The 18,911-nt window shown below is 41.7% G+C and overlaps 1 protein-coding gene across 8 annotated transcripts in view; it reads left to right on the top strand.

The window, feature by feature from the left end:
• The window catches only part of LOC100021678 (gastric triacylglycerol lipase-like), a 33,757-nt gene extending 18,752 nt beyond the window's left edge, over positions 1–15,005 (top strand). For all 8 annotated transcript variants that reach the window (XM_001373718.5, XM_056819072.1, XM_007478308.3 and 5 more), the window contains 6 exons: positions 5,655–5,764; positions 6,091–6,227; positions 6,532–6,678; positions 8,533–8,604; positions 9,564–9,635; positions 10,869–15,005. In XM_001373718.5, the coding sequence (XP_001373755.4) occupies positions 5,655–5,764; positions 6,091–6,227; positions 6,532–6,678; positions 8,533–8,604; positions 9,564–9,635; positions 10,869–11,102 (772 nt within the window). In that variant the 3' untranslated portion in view covers positions 11,103–15,005. The remainder of the gene's footprint in view (positions 1–5,654; positions 5,765–6,090; positions 6,228–6,531; positions 6,679–8,532; positions 8,605–9,563; positions 9,636–10,868) is intronic.
• Positions 15,006–18,911: the final 3,906 nt, after the last annotated feature.

The following is an 18,911-nucleotide window of genomic DNA, read 5'->3' as shown; positions in this document are numbered from 1 at the left end:
GTGACTTGCCCAGGGTCACACTGCTGGGAAGTATCTGAGGCTAGATTTGAACCCAGGACCTCCCATCTCTAGGCCTGGATATACTCTATTCTTGATGGATGCAACTTCTGTGTAAACAGCTTCCTTCACTTGCCCAAATCTCCTTTTTCTCTTTGAAACTCTTCCCTTTCATTTCTTTCCCAAGACTTGCCACCTTCTAATACCTGAATGAACTATGAGGTGATCCTGGATTCTCAGCACAATGGATTATGGGCTCTTCTAATTTATACCCAGCTGGGAAGACTTCAAGTACCAGGACTGGCCTGTCCAAGCATTGGCTTGACAATCCATGAACCAGACAGAGATAGAAGTTCTCTACCCTTTGTGGCCTTCTTTTCATTCATTCTTAATGGCAGGAAAGACACAAAGGATGCGACAAATCACACAGTTCTTAGAGTAGCTACTGGTATTAGTTTAATTTGGCATTCTGAATCTGAAATTGTTTTTCAGTGACCTCGGAGTGTGTACATTCATGGAGGAACTGACCCCCATCCTTATTGGCGTTATGGTGATGAGTGAAATCAGAAAACGTGACGAAGTTGCCACTTATGAGCAGGGGAATAGCTCAGGATAGAATTCAGCTTATTGTGTGCTTACAGACAAAAATGAAACCACACCATTTCATGGAACCCTTTGCTTCCTCCCCTTGTTGCGGTGGCAGGGGGAAGTATTAACATGTGTTATTCTCAACATAAATTTAACATATGCATCAATAGTTCTAAGAATGAAGAATTATGACAGGCTTCACAGGAGCCTCTGGGCTAAGTCAGTGCAAACAGGGGAAGACCATATGTGGGAAAATATGAATCGTCACTGATAAGCAGATTTGTGGATTATTTGTAAGCTTCTTGCATGTAGGTCATGAATATATGCAACTAGGTGGCATAGCTGACAGAGCACTGGATCTCCCTAGAGTCCTGAAGACTTGAGTTCAAATCCAGTCTCAGACATTTTCTAGATTTGATCCTGGATAGGTCATTTGAATTCTGAAAATCTCAGTTTCTTTATCTGTAAAATGGTGATAATAATAATAGCTTCCTGACAAATTCACACAATTAAGTGGTTCACATGAGATCATATGTAAAGTGCTTTAAAAACAAATCCCTTAAGTACTATGTAAATATTATTATTTTTTTTTCAATCATTCAATCTACAAATCTTTATTAAATTTGTAACAAGGCTTTGGATGTGGTGAATCTCAAAATCTCACAAACCCCCAAATGAAATCTGCAGTCTTACCAGATAGAAAAAATATTTATAGAGAGAGCAGTCATTTCAGACTTGGCAGTCTGTGCAGTCAGATCTCTGACCTGTTAGAATAAGTCTGAGAAAATATCAAACCAGAAAAAGTATAAAGATAAGATTTATGCAGTGACATGGCCTCAGCTCTTAACGTTTCACCGGAAATGGCCAGAAATCTAATCCTGGGCTTTGGCACTGACTCCGGCAAAAGAAAAGTTGAGAGGCCCAGTAGTCACCAGGTGAAAGTCATGTGGCGAAGGGAAAACAGTATTGAATTTGGTTCCACAGGCCTGAGGGCCAATGCTCCCTGTGTGCCGGCCTGATGATAGTGGCTAGAGTTAGATGGGAAAGCTTTACAGAGGAGGAAGATGAGGCATGATGGGTACAATCATCTCATAAAACAGGGGAAGGGAAGTGAGGACATAGTTCTCCGAAGAGCTCCGTATGCAATTCAGTGGAGGCACATATTCTTAGAGAATGTATACCGTAGGCTATTTGGTTGCTGTCCTTTGTACTTGGAGAAGACGAACATGGTATCACTATGTTGGAGTCAACATATAGTGAGTCCAGTGTGAGCCTGAAAGGCAGTACCACATGCCATATGGGCACTGGGGATGGGGACGTCTCTAAATTTGTGCCTCTCCCATGTCTTTTGAACTGCTGTAACTCTGTCTTGAGCATAGAGCCTACTCTCATGTGGGCATGCCATTCACAAAGGTCCTGGGTCAGTGTCTGGACTGTAGATAATAACAGGGAAAACAAAACAAGCATGAAAGGAACCCCTCTGTTGGCATCTCTTATCACCAGTGTTGCTGCCTGCCTCACTTGGACTAGACTATCTCAGTGAATCATATAGTATTTAAATTTCTTTTTGTTTACTATGAACTTTGGCACCTACAAGATCCATAGCAAACCACCAAAGGAGATGTTTTGTGAAACCCACAAATTTCCAGTATTCATACCACTTGCTTCCAAAGAAAGTATATGAGTTCCACATAGTCTTTTTCCTAAGTATTTTGTTTGTCTTCCTTTGAGCTTCCTTCAGTTCTCTTCTAAGCATTTTATAAAAGGTTTCCATGGTGACTTTGAATTTTTTTCTTGATTCTTGTCAACCTCATTTCCCCCCAGAAAGCCTCCCTCCCAATCTTTTCTAAGGACCATAGTCAAAACAAATCCACACAATGCCCAGGTCTAAAAACCACCCATCTCTTTCTGTACTTTTTGTGCATCTTCTCTCTTTGAGAAGGTAGGAAACATGGGGCATTATTGGCACTCTGGAATGATCAGAGTTCTTAAGTTTTTCAAAGTAATTTCTCTTTGCATTCTTGTTGTCCTTGTAGAAATGATTCTCCTGGTTCTGCTCACTTCAGGCTTGATCAGCTCATTCTAGTGAGCGTTCTCTAAAGTCATCCCTTTGGTCATTTCTTATGGTGCAACAATACTCCATTCATTCTCTAGTAAATAGACACCATCTTGGATTCTAGTTACTTGCTTGTCTTTTCCCCTCCCATTTGAATCTCCCCTTCATCACCAGAAAGTTTGTTTTCCTTGCAGCTATTCACTCTCAGGTGTTTATCTTCCTTAACACTCAGCTCCCTGGTTTTCCTTTGTTGTTTGATGTACTTCCGCCCCACAAAATGTGTATATATGCAATCTTCCTTTGTCCATGTCAGACAAGAGTGGGAGATTTATCCAGAATTCTCCCCATTCCTTCCTCTGTATTTATATATACTTCTCATGCATCCTAATTATGAAAATAGCAAATTCTTTCTCCTTCAGGCTTCTCTTTACACTAATGTATTCCTTCCACTTCCCCCCTCTCTCTTTTTACCCCTTACCTTCTTTCTTAGAATCCATACTAAGTATCAGTTCTAAGGTAGAAGAGCAGTAAGGACTAGGCAATGGGGGTTAAGTGACTTCCCCAGGGTCACATAGCTAGAAAGTATCTGAGGCTAGATTTGAATCCAAGACCTTCTATTTGACTCTTTATCCATTGATCCACCCAGTTGACCCTCTTTCCTGCTTACATAAATCTCACTTCCTTGCTTTCTCATGTTTGCATTTTAAAGTTCCTATTCAATGCTGGTATTTTTATGGGCAATACCTCAAAGTCCTGTATATCATCCCAGATCCATTTTCCCCCCTTTAGGATTATCCTCAGCTTTGATGAGTAGGTTATTCTGTGTTGATAGTCTGTTATTTTGCCTTTTGGATTAATCTATTCTGAGATCTCTTTGATATATAATAGAGCCTACTGTGCTTCATGGTAGGTTGACTGTGGTTTCTTGGTCCTTGAACAACTTTATACTCTGCTTTTTCTTTGATAAGGAGCTCTGGATTTTAACTACAGCATGCCCGGAATGTTTCCCTTTGGGGAGATAAATGGCTGTGATCTAATAGATCTGGTCTGTTTTCATTTATGATTGCTTAAAATATTGTTTCCAGGCTTTAAAAAAATATCCTGGTTTGGGGAGAGAGTAATTTAGTAGTTGTAAATTTAATGTATTTTCTTCTATTTTTCAATTTTAAAAAATATTGCTCTAATATTTCTGTCTCTTATCTAGTTTTGAGCCCATTATTTGGTTAATTACCACTTACTCTTTTATTGTATTCTTCTAACTCTTTAAAAATGGTTTTTAACTTCTTGCTCCATTTCCTCACATATTTGTTCTTTTAGTTTTTGCTTGTGGTTATGCAAGTTAATCTTTTTTTGCATTTCCATGTGGACAATAATTGCATTGCCAAGATCTTCTTTGGTTTGTGCAGCTATTGAAGTACAATCACTGCTAATGCCGTTTACTATTGTAAGGATGAATAAGTTGGCTTTCATATATAGTACTCCTTTCTATATTTGTAATCCCACAACTGACCAAGAGATACAGAGCCTGATATCCAACTGTATCTATTGCTTGTTGATTGGAAAACAAGACTAGTACTGAAGAGAACGAGTTTTAATCTTGGAGCCTCCTCAAATTTCATGCCTGGAATCTTCAAATAACTAAAGATTTGCTAACAGTCATGTGTACAGAGATAAAGCCTCTAATATAGAAGCTTCATTACCCTAGGTGTTTACTAGCTTCATTCATGCCCTCCTCTATGGAGTCTAGATGGAAGAAGGATTCTGGATTGATGAAAATGTTCTAAAAATGCAGTTTATAGAAAACTTTGTGCTAATTGTATTGAGCTTTAGAACTCCAGAAAGCCTCCTCAGTGAAACCCGCTGGTTATTTGGAAGGAGTTGAACCACCCACACTGGAAAAACAAAGTGGATAGAAAACACCTGGTACAGATTTTCACATCAATCATGAGCGTTTATTATGCATCCATTATGTGGGAGGCCCTGGTGATAGGATAATGAAAGGGGACAGGGCCCTGCCTTTAAGGAGCCTACATTCTGGGAGGGAGGGTGAAATATTATGAACTTGTATATTTGTTCAAAAATGAATTATAACAAATGCAAAGAGTCCATGGAGCCATCCTCATGTGTGTGCGTGTTTCTCTGCTGTCTCTCTGTCTCTGTCTTTCTCTCCACCTCAGATGAATAGTGCTACAGGTGATCAGTGAGTTTGGTCCACAGAAGAGAGTTAAATTCGGGGAGGTGATGGGGCTACATCACATTTAGGAAGAAGTTACGTCAGAGTATCCTCCCACTGATATTAAATGGCTAAAAATCATAGACCACAATGATACTAGAAGAGTTAAAATATCAGGTGACCCAAAGGGCAATGGAGCAAACCACAGTGAGGATCATAAGCTTGTCGGATACTACAAAAGAAGTGGCAGAAAGAATAGGATCAAGGACTTAGCTGGAGAAGGAAGTGGGTGGATTCTAGATAGAAAATGTGAGGCAGTGGCCAGAGATCCCTCATGCTAAATGGATCTCCCTAAGATTTTGTAAGGACAGGAAGGAGACCTCAGTGTATTGGATGGAGAATCCCTAGAATGTCAGGAGTGAAAATCAAACAGGAAGGGAGACATGGGGGAGATTCCATTTCCATGGTCAGATGGAGGGCATTGGGGTGATGTGGTGACAGAGGACCTGCAGTGAGTGATGCTAGTTCATAGCCCCAGCTGCACGTAGCCAAAGAGGCACAAATGTTCTCCGTGTGAAAGACGTAATCTTGTCAATTTTGGATATTTCTCTTTGTCAGCATTCTTAGGATGCTTCCTGTATATTTATTTTTCAACTCAATCCCTTCCAGGCCAGGCACAGCCTTATTTCTTCCCTTGGTGTTTAGGATCTGTCTCTTAAGCTGCTGCCAATTCAGAAGGGTCCTCACGTCACCCTGAGAGGTGTCTTTTTTCTCCTGTATGTGGCAGTGATCTTCCATATGTTGAAATTATGTGTCATGTGTCATATTTTCTCTTTGCAGCTTTGATGAAATGGCAACATATGATCTTCCAGCCACAATTGACTTCATTGGGAAGAAAACTGGACAAGAGAAACTGTATTATATAGGCCATTCCCAAGGCACTACTATCGGTATGCTAGGAATGCATGTTGTGTCCTTGTGTTACGTCCTCAATGTCAGTAAGAGCTATTTCCAATTAGCTCAGGGTTGAGCCAGTAAAACACACTATGAAAGAAGGTCCGGCATCTTTGAAAGGGCCATAATTCTTCCCCTTCCTTGGCAGTACTGAACTGAGCACGGGTGGCCTCCATTTCCCATCTAGCTCCTCTCCCAGACTGGAAGAACATTAATGGATGGAGGAGGGAAAATATTTGAATCTGGTTCTCCTGTTGGGACTCTTCCCATGACTTGTGCTATCTGCTGATTTCTCACTAATTTCTCTCTTGTTCTCTTTTAGCCTTCATAGCATTTTCCACCTTGCCAAGGCTGGCTCAAAGAATCAAAATCTTCTTTGCATTAGCTCCAGTTATCACCATTCGGAACACAACGAGTCCTTTGATTAAAATGGCATATGCTTTAAGGTCATTGCTTTTGGTATGCTATTCTTTTTGCCTGAATAATTGCAATATCTAAAGTTTGAAGGGGATTGAAATCAGGGACAGTTACCAAAGATAACTAAATTAGGAATTATCAGGGCCACCCACCAGACTTGGAGTTAGAAAGATCTGAGTTCAAATCCTACTTCAGATACTTACTGGTGATGTGACCCAATAAACAACAACAACAACAACAACAACACAGCACACTTACTAAAACTGAAATAATCCACTTTGCTGAGAATGTGGTAAAAATACAACTGTGATTCTCTAAATTTAGGTCATTTAAATTCATTTTGCAGGTCATTTCTGGCAAACGAGAATTTTTGCGAAATTCCTTTTTTAACCAATTCATTGGCACCAAGATTTGCAGTGTACCTCGTTTGGACATCATTTGCCGTAGCTTTTTGTTTCTGCTATGTGGATTTGATATCAAAAATTTAAATATTGTGAGTAGGACAATGTAGCTGAGGAGTAGTTACATTGTTTTCTTTATGCATTTTCTTTTTAAAAAAGTGTTTTGTTTTGATCCAACAATTTACTTCTCGACAAACTTCTCTCTCTGTTATTTTTCCTTTGGATATGAATATCAGAACCAAGCCATTTAATACAGGGTTTTCAACCATTTCTTGCTTCTAGCTGGGTGTTGAGTTCTAGACCCCACAATTTGGAAATGTGCTCATCATGTGAGCATCTTGGGGATCAGCCAGCAGGGGAAGGGCCTTGGGTTGGTGTCATTTGAGGCTTAATTGGAGTAACTAGAATTCCTCGGTTTGAAAAAGAGGAAGCCAGGTCAGATGGCAGTTGCTAGCTGTATGTACCCTATCCTTCACCTTAGCAGCAGGCGGCAGTTACTGTCCTCCCTCGGAGCTGCTAGCCAGGTAGGCTGCTGGGACTTCAGCCAGACCCCAGAAACAGGAAAATCTGGGCCTCTTGCCTCTTCCAGTCACTACTGGGTCATGGCAGGCTGCACTCTTGGGCCTGGGCCCATTTAGATTCCATCTGAGAGCTGGGCTTGTTCTTTTGTCTCCAGAGGCAGAATTAGAAATAATGCATGAAGGGGACAGACAGAGAGCCAAAGTAGATGCAATAGAAGGAAACCCTCACAATGATGTGCCTCAGAAAACAGAACATCAGAGCACAGTGGATTTCCCCCAAAGCAGTGCTGGTCGACCCTTTGTCAGGCATGTCGGATGAGATTCCGTGATCTACACAGAAGTTGCCTTTAATATGGGTTCAGCATTTTTGGAGTCTGCATCAAATTGATGCTGCCTTTGAAGGCTGTTTTCTTCTTCCAGGATTTTTTAACCTTTGTAGGTCTGTGGCTGAACCCAGGCACACAACTTCACTCTGTCTTCCCCGTCTATAGGGTGCAGCCAAATGAGCCATCTTGTTCGTTACCCCCAAGACCGCCCCTCTCTTTTAGGTGTAGCCTGGCCCCCACAGGCTTGGGCACGTCTCCTCTCTCCTCTCTGCCTCTTAGATTCCTGTTTTTTTTTTCCAAACTGCCCCCCTCTTAGAGGAAGCCTCCCTCAGACCCTCTCCTCCGGCTCTGCCCCTGTCACTTCCCCAAAGGGCCCTGGAATGACCATCTGTGTATCCCAGCCTGGACCTGTGGCCTCCAGGGGAGGCATCCAAGCTCTTGGAGGGCAGGACTTGCTTTTGTCTTGTAACTCCAAGCCTGATACTTGGTAGGTGCTTAAAAACGCTTCTTAAGGGATTGGGGATCCCATTGATGGGTGCCTCGCAGTGGGATTTAGGAGTCAAAAGCTACGAAAGTTTCCGCTACTTTCTCTAAACTGCTGTCTCAGGAGCAGACCAATTCCCAGCCATTCCAGCAGTGCCTTCCTGGGTCCATCCTTCAGGGGTCCTTTCGATGTGGACTCTTTGCATCCTCTGCCATCCTCGCGAGCTCTGCAGCGAACTGTCGGTCATGCGTACAGACGACATCTATACTCCTGGCAGTGTGCCCTTGGGACGCACGTAGGAGTGACCTGGAAGTGCACACTGTACGCAGGGACATGTCTGAATGCTGGGCACGAGGTCATTGTTTTCTCAAAAGCATCCTTCAGTTGTTAGAAATGGTCCAGCTTGGGTGTCACCAAATGTTTCACAGTCTGAAATGGAATTTAATGGGGCAACAGCTGGGCGGCTCAGTGGGCCAGTCACTTACCCCCGTGGCCTAGCCCTGACCACTCTTTTGCCTGGGGATAATACATAGTCTTGATTCTACGGCAGAAGGTAGGTTGTTTTCTTTTTTAAAGGGAATGGAATGGAATGTGAAACTATTTTTCCCCACCCAGAGTCGCTTAGATGTGTATTTATCACAAAACCCTGCCGGGACTTCGGTTCAGAACATGCTACATTGGCTTCAGGTAGGATTCTTCAAGAACCCGCACACCCCTTCTTCAGGCACAGTGAGCCATTTGTGGCTGACGCCCCGGGAAACGCGCACCCCCGGCCCCCCCCCCCCCCCCCGCCCGCCTCTGCAGGGCTCTGAATCCGGGCTTTGCCTGGAAAGTCATGCCCCGGCCAAGGTGTTTCCTCCCTGTACTTTGTAAGATCGGCCCAGCTGGGGCGAGAACTCCCGAGCCCTGTCAGATGGCCTGGCAGCTGCCTGTACCCCAACTCTTCCCCTTAGCTGCTGGCCCGCGAGGCTGCTGGGACCTCCGGGCAAACCCCCAGAGCCAGGCAGGTCTGGGCCTTTGCCCCCCCAGTCACTGCTGGGTCACGGCAGGAAGCACCCTTGGGACCAGCCCATTGAGATTCAGTCCAGTAGACGGTCTTTGGTCCTCATCCACAGGATGTCATGGGGATGGCGGATCCTCTTGGCTGCCCAGGAGGCCTCTTGCCCTCGCTGTGACTGGGGATCAGCCACCAAGGGAAGGTACTCTTTTTATGCCCATTTTTCAGAGGAGAAGCTGAGGCAAACAGAGACTGAGTCACTTAGCAGAGTCACACAACCAGTGCATGTGGGAGGAGGGTTTTGAGCTTGCTTTTTCTGACTCTAAGCCAGCGCTTTCTCCCCTGGGCTCCAGGCTTGCTGCTTTCTCTGAGGGTAACCCCCTCTGTGAGCCTCAGTGTCCCCCCTATTAAATGGGGGGGTTCTATTGGGGAGTCTCTTCTTGCACTCAGCCTATGATAGCTCAATAGACAGACATGGCGGGTCCCTAGAACGGAGGCAGTTTAGTCAAAGTTGCCACATTAAAAACCCCAAATCCCCGAGACAACCTGAGAAGCAGAGATGCTCCCTGAGAGCAGCTTCTCCCTCATGGGGGGGGGCAGGCCTCCCCAGCCCCCAGGCTCTGCGCTGACTGATTTTATTTCATTTCAGGCTTACTCCACAGGGGATTTCAAGGCTTTTGACTGGGGCAATCGGGACTTGAACATGATGCACTTTGACCAGGTAAAGGACCAACGTGGTGGACACTGTGCTTGGGCTTCAGCCCAGAGTGGGCAGGGGGGAGCCCCATTGAGCTCAGCCGGCTGCCAGGCCCCCAGGTGCCCCTTCTTCCCTGGGGGATGGTGGCCAAGGCTTAGCCTGTAAATGAGCCAAAGGCTGTTTGCCAATGCACAGCTCAGGAGAGGGCATCATGGTGTACAGCTTATTCCAGATCCCGAGGCCACCGTCCGCCATTTCCTCAGGCATCCTCACATGCTTCCTTGAGTCAAGGCTCCTGGGTTCTAATCCTGACTTTGCTGCTTCCAGCCTCCGAGGCACTGACAGACACTAACCCATCTGGGCCTCCACAGTTTCTCTGTAAAATGGGGGCTTGGACCAGACGAGCTCCTTATGGTCCCCTTCAAGGGCCAGGTGTGTGCTCTGTGTATGCCCCACATCGAAATGAGAACCAGGCACACCATGTCAGATAGTCGTGCCTTGGAAGGCAAGAAATATGGATGTAGAGGCCAGAGACTAGGAAGGGACAAGAGGGCAGAGTCCAGCCTGCTGTGGATTCAGAAGGATCTTCCAACGGGGCTCCCATCTCCACACGCTTCCTAGATGGAAGTGTTCAACTCAGTATTAATCACGAAAAACCAAGGAGAGACCTTTGGGGAAACCCCATTGTCTGCGTGTTCTGGTGCCGTAAAAGTTCTCAGACTTCCCTCTACTTCTTAGGTAGATCCAGACCCAACTCCACGAGTGGCCTGATCCACAAATCCCATCGATTGGGCTGTAACTTGAAACTGAATGAGCCTTGACAGCCATTTGTGCATGTAACCATTCTGGAACATTTGGCAGAAAATTCTCCTGTTTCACAAAGGCTCTCTCTTCTCTCTAGAAGTTCTGTGCATTTTCTTCTTTGTACAGCACTCTCATTTTTCAGCTTTCTTTCAAAATGATGTTAATCTCTGGGCTGAAATAACTCTTTAAAGTTATGAATTTTATAGAAAACATAATTTTTATAAAATAAAAGAATAGAATAGAATAAATAATAAACAACAATATATTTAATAAACAATATAAAATATTTTATTTATATTAAAATAATTAAAACTTTTAAAAATAATTTTTTTCCCTTAAAATGGCTCATTGTAGAACCCATTTAAAATAGGTTCATTTCATCATTTAAAGAAATAGAGTCTTCTAATGCATGGCTTCCTATGAAATCTCTTGTTTCTCCTTGTTTTGATTCAGAGTACTCCTCCAGCATACAATGTGTCAGAAATGCATGTGTCCACCGCAGTCTGGAGTGGTACGAAGGACTTGTTGGCAGACCCAAATGATATCAAAGAATTACTGCCTAAAATCACAAACCTGATTTATCACAAGATAATTCCATCCTACAATCACTTGGATTTCATTTGGGCAATGAATGTAACTTGGGAAATTTTCTATGAAATCATTATTATGATAAAAAAAACAGTGTAAGGTGCTCTGACAGGGCTCCCTAAAATCCAGGATCTATCGCAATCCTATTAAAATATCATTTGTTTTCTTAGACCAAAGGATCTTCGACCTTCCTCCCCCACTTCGGTCATATATTAGATTGAGATGGCCCAGTTCCTTATTTTTTGGCCCGTCACTATAGATGAATAGAGCTCCTTTGGTAAGCTTTTCCGTAAGCTCTCTGCAGAGCTTTGTTTTTGGATTCCCAGTCTTATAGCACTTCCTACCCAAAGAGTGAATCCTAAAATAAATTAATCTTCCTAAGGTAGACAGTGAACTTGTTTCCCTGTTGTGCACGCTTTGTTGATTCATCTCAGTAGACCTGAGATAATCTCCAAATGTGTGTGTGGGTGGCAGGGAATTCAAGATTTGTTTTGTCATGAAATTCTAAGAGGAGAAGGAAGATAGACAGTTGGCTTAAGTCAGTCTCCACCATGTTTTTTTACAGCGAGTCCTTTTTATTTCCCCCAATGTCTGGCCAAAAGGGCAGTTCTAAACTGGAATCTCCTGAGTTTGGGAGTTTAGAGCTGAGTCTAAGAGGAATCAATGGGAACTACACTGAGCATATTTCAAGTTCTTCTCTTGGTTCGGGATGCCTGGTGTGGTCCATCCCCATCGAAGTCGAGCCAACAAGCATTGAATAAGCACTTACTATACTCTCACCTCAGTCTTACTTTCTACAAGAAGCCTTCCCTGACCCCCCTGATGCTAGTGTACATTCTATGTGAGATTCATACTAATTCACCCTATCTGTACCTTGTTTGTATGCAGTGTTTGATGTCATCTTCTCCAGTAGATTGGGAGTTTCTGGAGGGCAGAAACTGTCTTTTGCCTTTCTTGGAACCCTCTCTAGGGCTTAGTACAATGGAATTGTTGTTCAGTTGTTCAGTCATCTCTGACTCTTTGAGAGCCCATGGACCACAGAATGCCAGGCCTCTACCCTCCAGTGTCTCTCAAAATCTGTCCAAGTTCATGTTTGTTGTATCCATGGTACTCTCTATCCAGCTCATTCTCTGTCGTTACCTGCGATCTTTCCCAAGATCGGGGTCCTTGGCAATGAGTCCTGTCTTCTCATTATATGGCCAAAATATTAAAGCTTCACCTTTGGTATTTGAATAGTCTGAATTAATGTCTTTCAGGACTGGCTGATTTGATCTCCTTGTTCTTCGAGGGGAATCTTGAGTTTTCTCCAGCACCAGAATCCAAAAGCATCAGTTCTGTGTCCATCAGCTTTCCTTAGAGTCCAGCTCTCACACCCATATATAGCTACTGGAAACATTCTACCTTGGACTATACACACCTTTGTTGACAAGGTCACATCTCTGCTTGTTAGTATGTGGTCCAAATTTGCCATTGCTTTACTTCTGTGGATTGAGAGTCTTTTCATTTCATGGCTGCCATTACCACCTAGAGTGATCTTCGAGTTTAAGAATATAAAATCTCACATGGCTTCCATTTCTTCTCCTTCTAGCTGCCAGGAAGTGATGGGACGAGTTGCCAAGATTTTAGTTTTTTGATGTTAAGCTTCAAACTAGCTTTTGCACCCCACTCTTTCACCTTCATTAAGAGGCTTCTTTAATTCTTCACTTTTTGCCATTAGAGGGGTAGTGTCTGCATTTCTGAGACCTTTGAGATTCCTCCAGGCAACTTTAATTCTGGCTTTTGATTTGTCCAGGGTGGAATTTCTGATGATGTCATCTGCATATAAATTAAATAAAATGACAATAGACAGCCTTGTCATTCTCTCTTTCTATTCTTAAACCAACCCATCCTTCTGTATTCAGTTCCTATTGTTGCTTCTTGCCCTCATATAGGTTTTTCAGGGATAAGTAGGATGATTTGGTTCTTCCATTTTTGAGGACTTGCTCCATTTTGTGGGGATTCAAACAGTCAAAGGCCTTAATGTAGTCCATGAAGCAGAAGTAGATTTCTTTTCTTTCTTTCTTTTTTTTTTTTTGGAACTCTTGTGCTTCTTCCCTGTTCCAGCAAATGTTGGCAATTTGGTTTCTAGTTCCTCTGTCTTTTTGAAAACCAGCCTGTTCTTCTGGTAATTCTTGTTTCCTTATTGTTGAAGCCCAGCTTGCAGAATCTGAAGCATAGCCTTGGTGGTATGTGAAATGAGTGCAAGTGTATGGGCGTTTGAACATTCTTTGTTGTTGCCCTTCTTTAGGACTTTGCCATAAACCGATCTTTTCTAATCTAGTGGCTACTGTTGAGTTTTCCAAATTTGTTGGTATTGAGTGCAGCACTTTAATAGCATCATCTTTTAGTCCAGCTAAAATTCAGCTGGAATTCTGTCACTTCCATTGGCTATATGTTAGCAATGTTTCCTAAGATCCACTTGACTTCTTTCTCCAGGATGTCTGGCCCTAGATCAGTAACCAAACCCTCCTGGTTATCAGTGATGTTAAGAACTTTCTTGTATGGTTCTTCAGTGTCTTCTTGCTATTTCTTTTTAATTTCTCCTACTTGTCTTAAGTCTACGATTTTTGACTTTTATCATGCCCTTTTTTTTTGCATGAAATACTCCCTTGATAGCCAGTTTTCTTGAAATGATCTCTTGTCTTTCCTAATCTATTACTTTCTTATATTTCTTTGCATTGCACATTGAAGACACCCTGACATTTCATTGTTATTCTCTGGAATTCTGCATATATTTGGTTATATCTTTCCCTTTCCTTCTTTCTTTAGCTATTTGTAAAGCCTCATCAGATAGCCATTTTCCTTTCTTTCTCATAGTAGGTGTTTGATAAATGCTTGTTGACTTCCCTCAACTTCCAGACTAGGGGGGCAAACACCAAGAATACAATGACAAAATAGTAACAGTTCTCTGCTTTTAAACAGCTTGCATTGCATTGGATGGAGACAACATATAGCCAAATAAGAATCTATTCACTTATCTGAAGAGTGGCTAAGAGTATGGATAATGAAGAAGGTCAAGAAAGCCTCCCTTTGGAAGTGGAGTATGAGTCAAGCTGTAAGGAAATGAAGAATTGTGAGACATAAGGCTGGGCAAAGAATGAGGGCATCCCAGGCAGAGGTGACAGACAAATGGGATGCTATATGTAGGGAAGAGTAAGTCTACCAGTTTGGCTTGAATGGAGAATGAAGAAATGGAAGTCATGAGTTGGTACCAAATGGGATAAGGTCATTGCATTTTGTTCTAAAGGTAATAGGGAATATTGGACAGAGGAGGGGATGGTCTGGTCGGATTTGCATATGGAAGATGGAACAGAGAGAAGAGGATAGAATTCACAGATTCTATTATAATTGAGGTTATTGTAGTAGTGCAGGAAAAGAATGAGGAGGGAAGGGTTAAGAGAATTGCCCCAAATTACCAAACTGGTTGGCCACAGAGTCAATAAGAGAATCCTGGTCTCTGGCCCCCTCTAGTCCAGAATTCAGTTAATCCTGGACCAGCATCTAGTGCTAAGACCTCCAGATCCCAGAATGTGATTTTATCTCTTCCCTTAAGGTGCAAATAGATTATAACTGGTTCATCCCCCCAAACTCTCAAGAGATCAAGTGTAAATGAGCTCACAAGCTCATTAATTTTCAAGCTAAGTCATTTCATCAGTTTTTCATAACGTGTTTCACAAAAGAACATGGATAAGACACACTTTGGGTGAGGGGAGGAGACGTGTTTTCTTCTCCATCATTGCATGGAGTGCCTGCCATGTATACCCTATCTCTCCAAGAACTGTGCTGTCAACAGTCATGGTTCTGCAAGCCGATGAGCAAGAACTTTCCTGAGGGCCCCAGTCTAGCACCACTGAACTGTTATGCTCCTCCTTCTGCATTACGTTGTGTTTACTTTCTTTGACTTTTATATTTACCAAACTATGTTATCCTTTCTCTGCTCTAATAAAACATGTGCCTAATGCATATGCCAGCATCCTCTTGAATATAGCAGATGCCTAATGTTTATTGGATTCACCAAACTGAATTTAAGTGATGAATTTATATATCTGTCCAATAACTGGATGTTTGTGTGCTCTGGATTCAGCATCAAAGGGAACTGGATACATTTCCCTTGCCCTGCTTAAGCAAGATCTCTGACTGGGACCTACATGTAATTTCCAACATGTTAGGGCCCAGGCTGGTAGCTCTGTACCACATTTCCAAACTGTTCTTAGACTTCTGAACCTATGTATGTGGGAAGCACTGATCTTATGGCACCTCGGTGGAATAGACCTTCTGTCCAAGGGAAGGATGGCATCCATGTAGAAGGTGGGGGCCACGTCCAGGCCAGTTACCACTGAAGGCAAGGGAGAATAATAATCCAGAAAATAATCTAGAAATAATAATAATAATCTAGAAAAAAGAGAGCATATTGGATAATGGCTCTACTTCCTTTCATAGGAACATAGCCCTGGAGCTGGGATGGATGGTCTTCAGGTTCAACCCCTTTATTCATATATGAAGCTCAGACAAGGAGATACACACGGCATATGAACTCGGGTTCTCTGATGTTAAATCTGGGGCTCCTGCCACTATAGCAGTCTACAGTTTTCTCTGCCAGCTAGGGAATAGACTGCCTGTGAAGTTATTTATCTCCCATCATTTCTACTCTCACTAGAGGAAAGCAGACTTCCCTGGGAACCTTCCTTTTTTAGGCCAACTCCAGGGCCAAGCTACTAGAGGCCTCCTGAGTCCCATGGCCATTCAGTTACTTTGAGGACTTCTGCTACCAAGTAGCTAAATCACAATAAAAAGGAAGGTTGGGATTTATAACCTTTAAGTTTCACAAAGTACTTAATGAAGTTCTTATTAGATTTTGCTGCCAACATTAGAAGGAAGACAGGAAATTGGAAAAAGAAACTTATAGCAATAAAGGCCTCTAATAAATTATCAAATATATAGAGAAATCAGCCAAATTTCTACCAATACAAGTTATTCTCCAATTAATAAATGAAGTGAATAGGCAGTTTTCAGAAGAAGAAATCAAAACTATCCATCGTCATATAAAAATGCTCTAAATTACTCGATTAGACAAATTCAAATTAAAGCAACTTTGAGGTACCACTTCACACCTATCAGACTGGCTACTATGACAGGAGAGGAAAGTGACAAATGCTAGAGGGGATATGGAAAAATTGGGACATTAATATACTGTTGGAGCTATAACCTGAGGCAATCATTCTGGGGAACAATTTGGAATTATGCACCGAAAGCTATAAAACTCTGCACACCCTTTGATACATCAATACCACTAATTAGGTCTGAATCCCAAAGAAATCAAAAGAAGGGAAAAGAAACTATTTCTACAAAAATATTGATAAGCAGCTCTTTTTTTTGTGGTGGCAAAGAATTGGAAATTGAGATGTCCATCAATTGAGGAATGACTAAACATGCTGTAGTATATTATGGTGATGGAATACTATTGTGCTTTATGAAGTTATGAGCAGGATCATTTCAGAAAATCTGGGAAGATTTATATGAACTGATGCAAAGTGAAGTGAGAAGAACCAGGAGATCATTGTATAGCAACATTGTATGATGAGAGACTGTGAATGATCTAGCCCCATGATGGCAAATCTATGGCACAAGTTCCAAAAAGAGCATGCAGGGCCTTCTCTGCAGTTGCCCACCAGAGTTTGTTACTACAAAGCCAGAGGGACTCAGAGTGGAGCTGTTCTCCTCCCAGACTCCACTCGCCACCTGAGGACATTCCTCCCTTCACCTGCTTCTCTGCCCAGCAGTTCAATGGGAGTGCTTCCCTCTTCCCTGTCTGGGGTAAGGGGGGATTGGGGGAAGCCAGGTGGCACTTGGTCTGGCATGGGGCAGGGCTGACACTACATCTCTAAAAGGTTTGCCATCACTGACCCAGCTATTATCAGCAATGCTGTCCACTTCCAGAGAAAGAACTGATGAAATCTGTATGCAGGTAAAAGCATACTTTAAAAATAATAATATATAATAATATAATAAAAACTTTGTTTTTCTTGTTTTTTGGGGGAGCGGGTCTGTGTTTTCTAATATGGCTAAAATGGGAATATCCTTTGCACTAATTCAAATGTACAATCCTTATATTAAATTGCTTGCCTTTTCAAGAAGGGGAATGATGGAAATGGGGAAATAATTTCAGGTTAAAAAATGTAAACAAATTAATGTTACAAAAAAGTTTAAACAAATTTTAAGTATAATTAAGAAATGTTTAATGAAATAAAATATATTGGGGAAAACAGAATTGTAGGGAGAAAGGGAGAAAGGGAGAAAGAATTGTATAGAATGAGATAATGTTGGTGAGTTTTCATTTGTTCTTTTAAGCAAATATGGCAAATATATCTTTTTGATATAGATCCAGAAAGTATTAAGATAAATTAATTTTTGAAATTACTTTATATATCATTCATAAAACCTTGAAGTTAATAGCAAAAATTAATCTATAAAATTTGCATTACCCATATGCAACTATACCATTGTTTTTAGGTAGCTCCCTTTTTCTTTCTCAAACTCTTTCCTGTTTATTTCTTGAAATACTGATTCTGTAGAACTGTCTATTCCCTTTAGACCATTTACTATTGTCTTTAGAATTCTAGGTAACCATTCTTTTTCCAAATGCTTCAAAACAGACTCTCCCTCCAAATCTAAAGTTCTCTCCAATCTATAGCTTTTCCTTCCTTCCTTCCTTCCTTCCTTCCTTCCTTCCTTCCTTCCTTCCTTCCTTCCTTCCTTCCTTCCTTCCTTCCTTCCTTCCTTCCTTCCTTCCTTCCTTCCTTCCTTCCTTCCTTCCTTCCTTCCTTCCTTCCTTCCTTCCTTCCTTCCATCTTTCTTTTCTTTCTTTTCTTTCTTTTCTTTTCTTTCTTTGTTTCTTTGTTTCTTTGTTTCTTTGTTTCTTTGTTTCTTTGTTTCTTTGTTTCTTTGTTTCTTTGTTTCTTTCTTTCTTTCTTTCTTTCTTTCTTTCTTTCTTTCTTTCTTTCTTTCTTTCTTTCTTTCTTTCTTTCTTTCTTTCTTTTCCTCCTTTTCTTTCTTGCTTTATCCCTTTCTTTCTTTTCACATGCCCCTCCTCCATTTGCCATCATTTCTACTTTAGTTATCAATGACTATTCCTTTCCAAATTTTGAAGTGTGAAATTATCATTTTACATTAGCTGTCTTTTCTCAAATCCATTTAAAAGATCATTTTAAAGACTAGGATGTCCTCCCTAGTATGAAATTACATTACAAATTACATATTAGACATGTAGGAGAACAGTTAAATTTATAATTCTAAAAGTCATACTGTTCTCAAATATGAGTGATGGTGATCAATTTGTCTGGCTGTCTTTCTGTCTGTCTCTTTCCCAGTAAGTTTCATAAAACTATTGAAGATAAATCGTTTACATTTCCACAGAGACCTGACATGTGGTTATTCATAAAAGGCCGAAACAATCAATCATATATTGCACAAGCATTTATGCCACAATAGATGCTTCCAAAGACATCTTTGGAATTAAGACTCCTCCAGTGTCCCTTCCCTTACATAATGGTCATAATGGTATTTCACAAACACATCCTCACTTCTCCACCCTGAGAAATAGCCTGAGAAACCATTGGGGAGAAGTCTTTCCCAGAAATCTGGGCCTTTTAAATCCAATTCATTTTTGTACCAACCAGTATTTACTGGTGAGTTTTCACCACCGCGACCTCCTTGTATTGTCCTGAATCCCCTTAACCAAGTCTTCTGCTGGGAGAAGACCAGATTTATTTCTGCCCCTACTCATTCATTAGTCCCACATAACCCAACCAACTCTCCTTCTGGCATTTAAAAGGAAATTCACTAAAAAGCAAAGCAATGTAAAATGGGGAA

This window comes from Monodelphis domestica, chromosome 1 (genome assembly GCF_027887165.1).
Source record: "Monodelphis domestica isolate mMonDom1 chromosome 1, mMonDom1.pri, whole genome shotgun sequence".
NCBI lineage: Eukaryota > Metazoa > Chordata > Mammalia > Didelphimorphia > Didelphidae > Monodelphis > Monodelphis domestica.
Note: the sequence above shows the minus strand (reverse complement) of the source record. Positions and strands in the feature narration are given on the sequence as shown.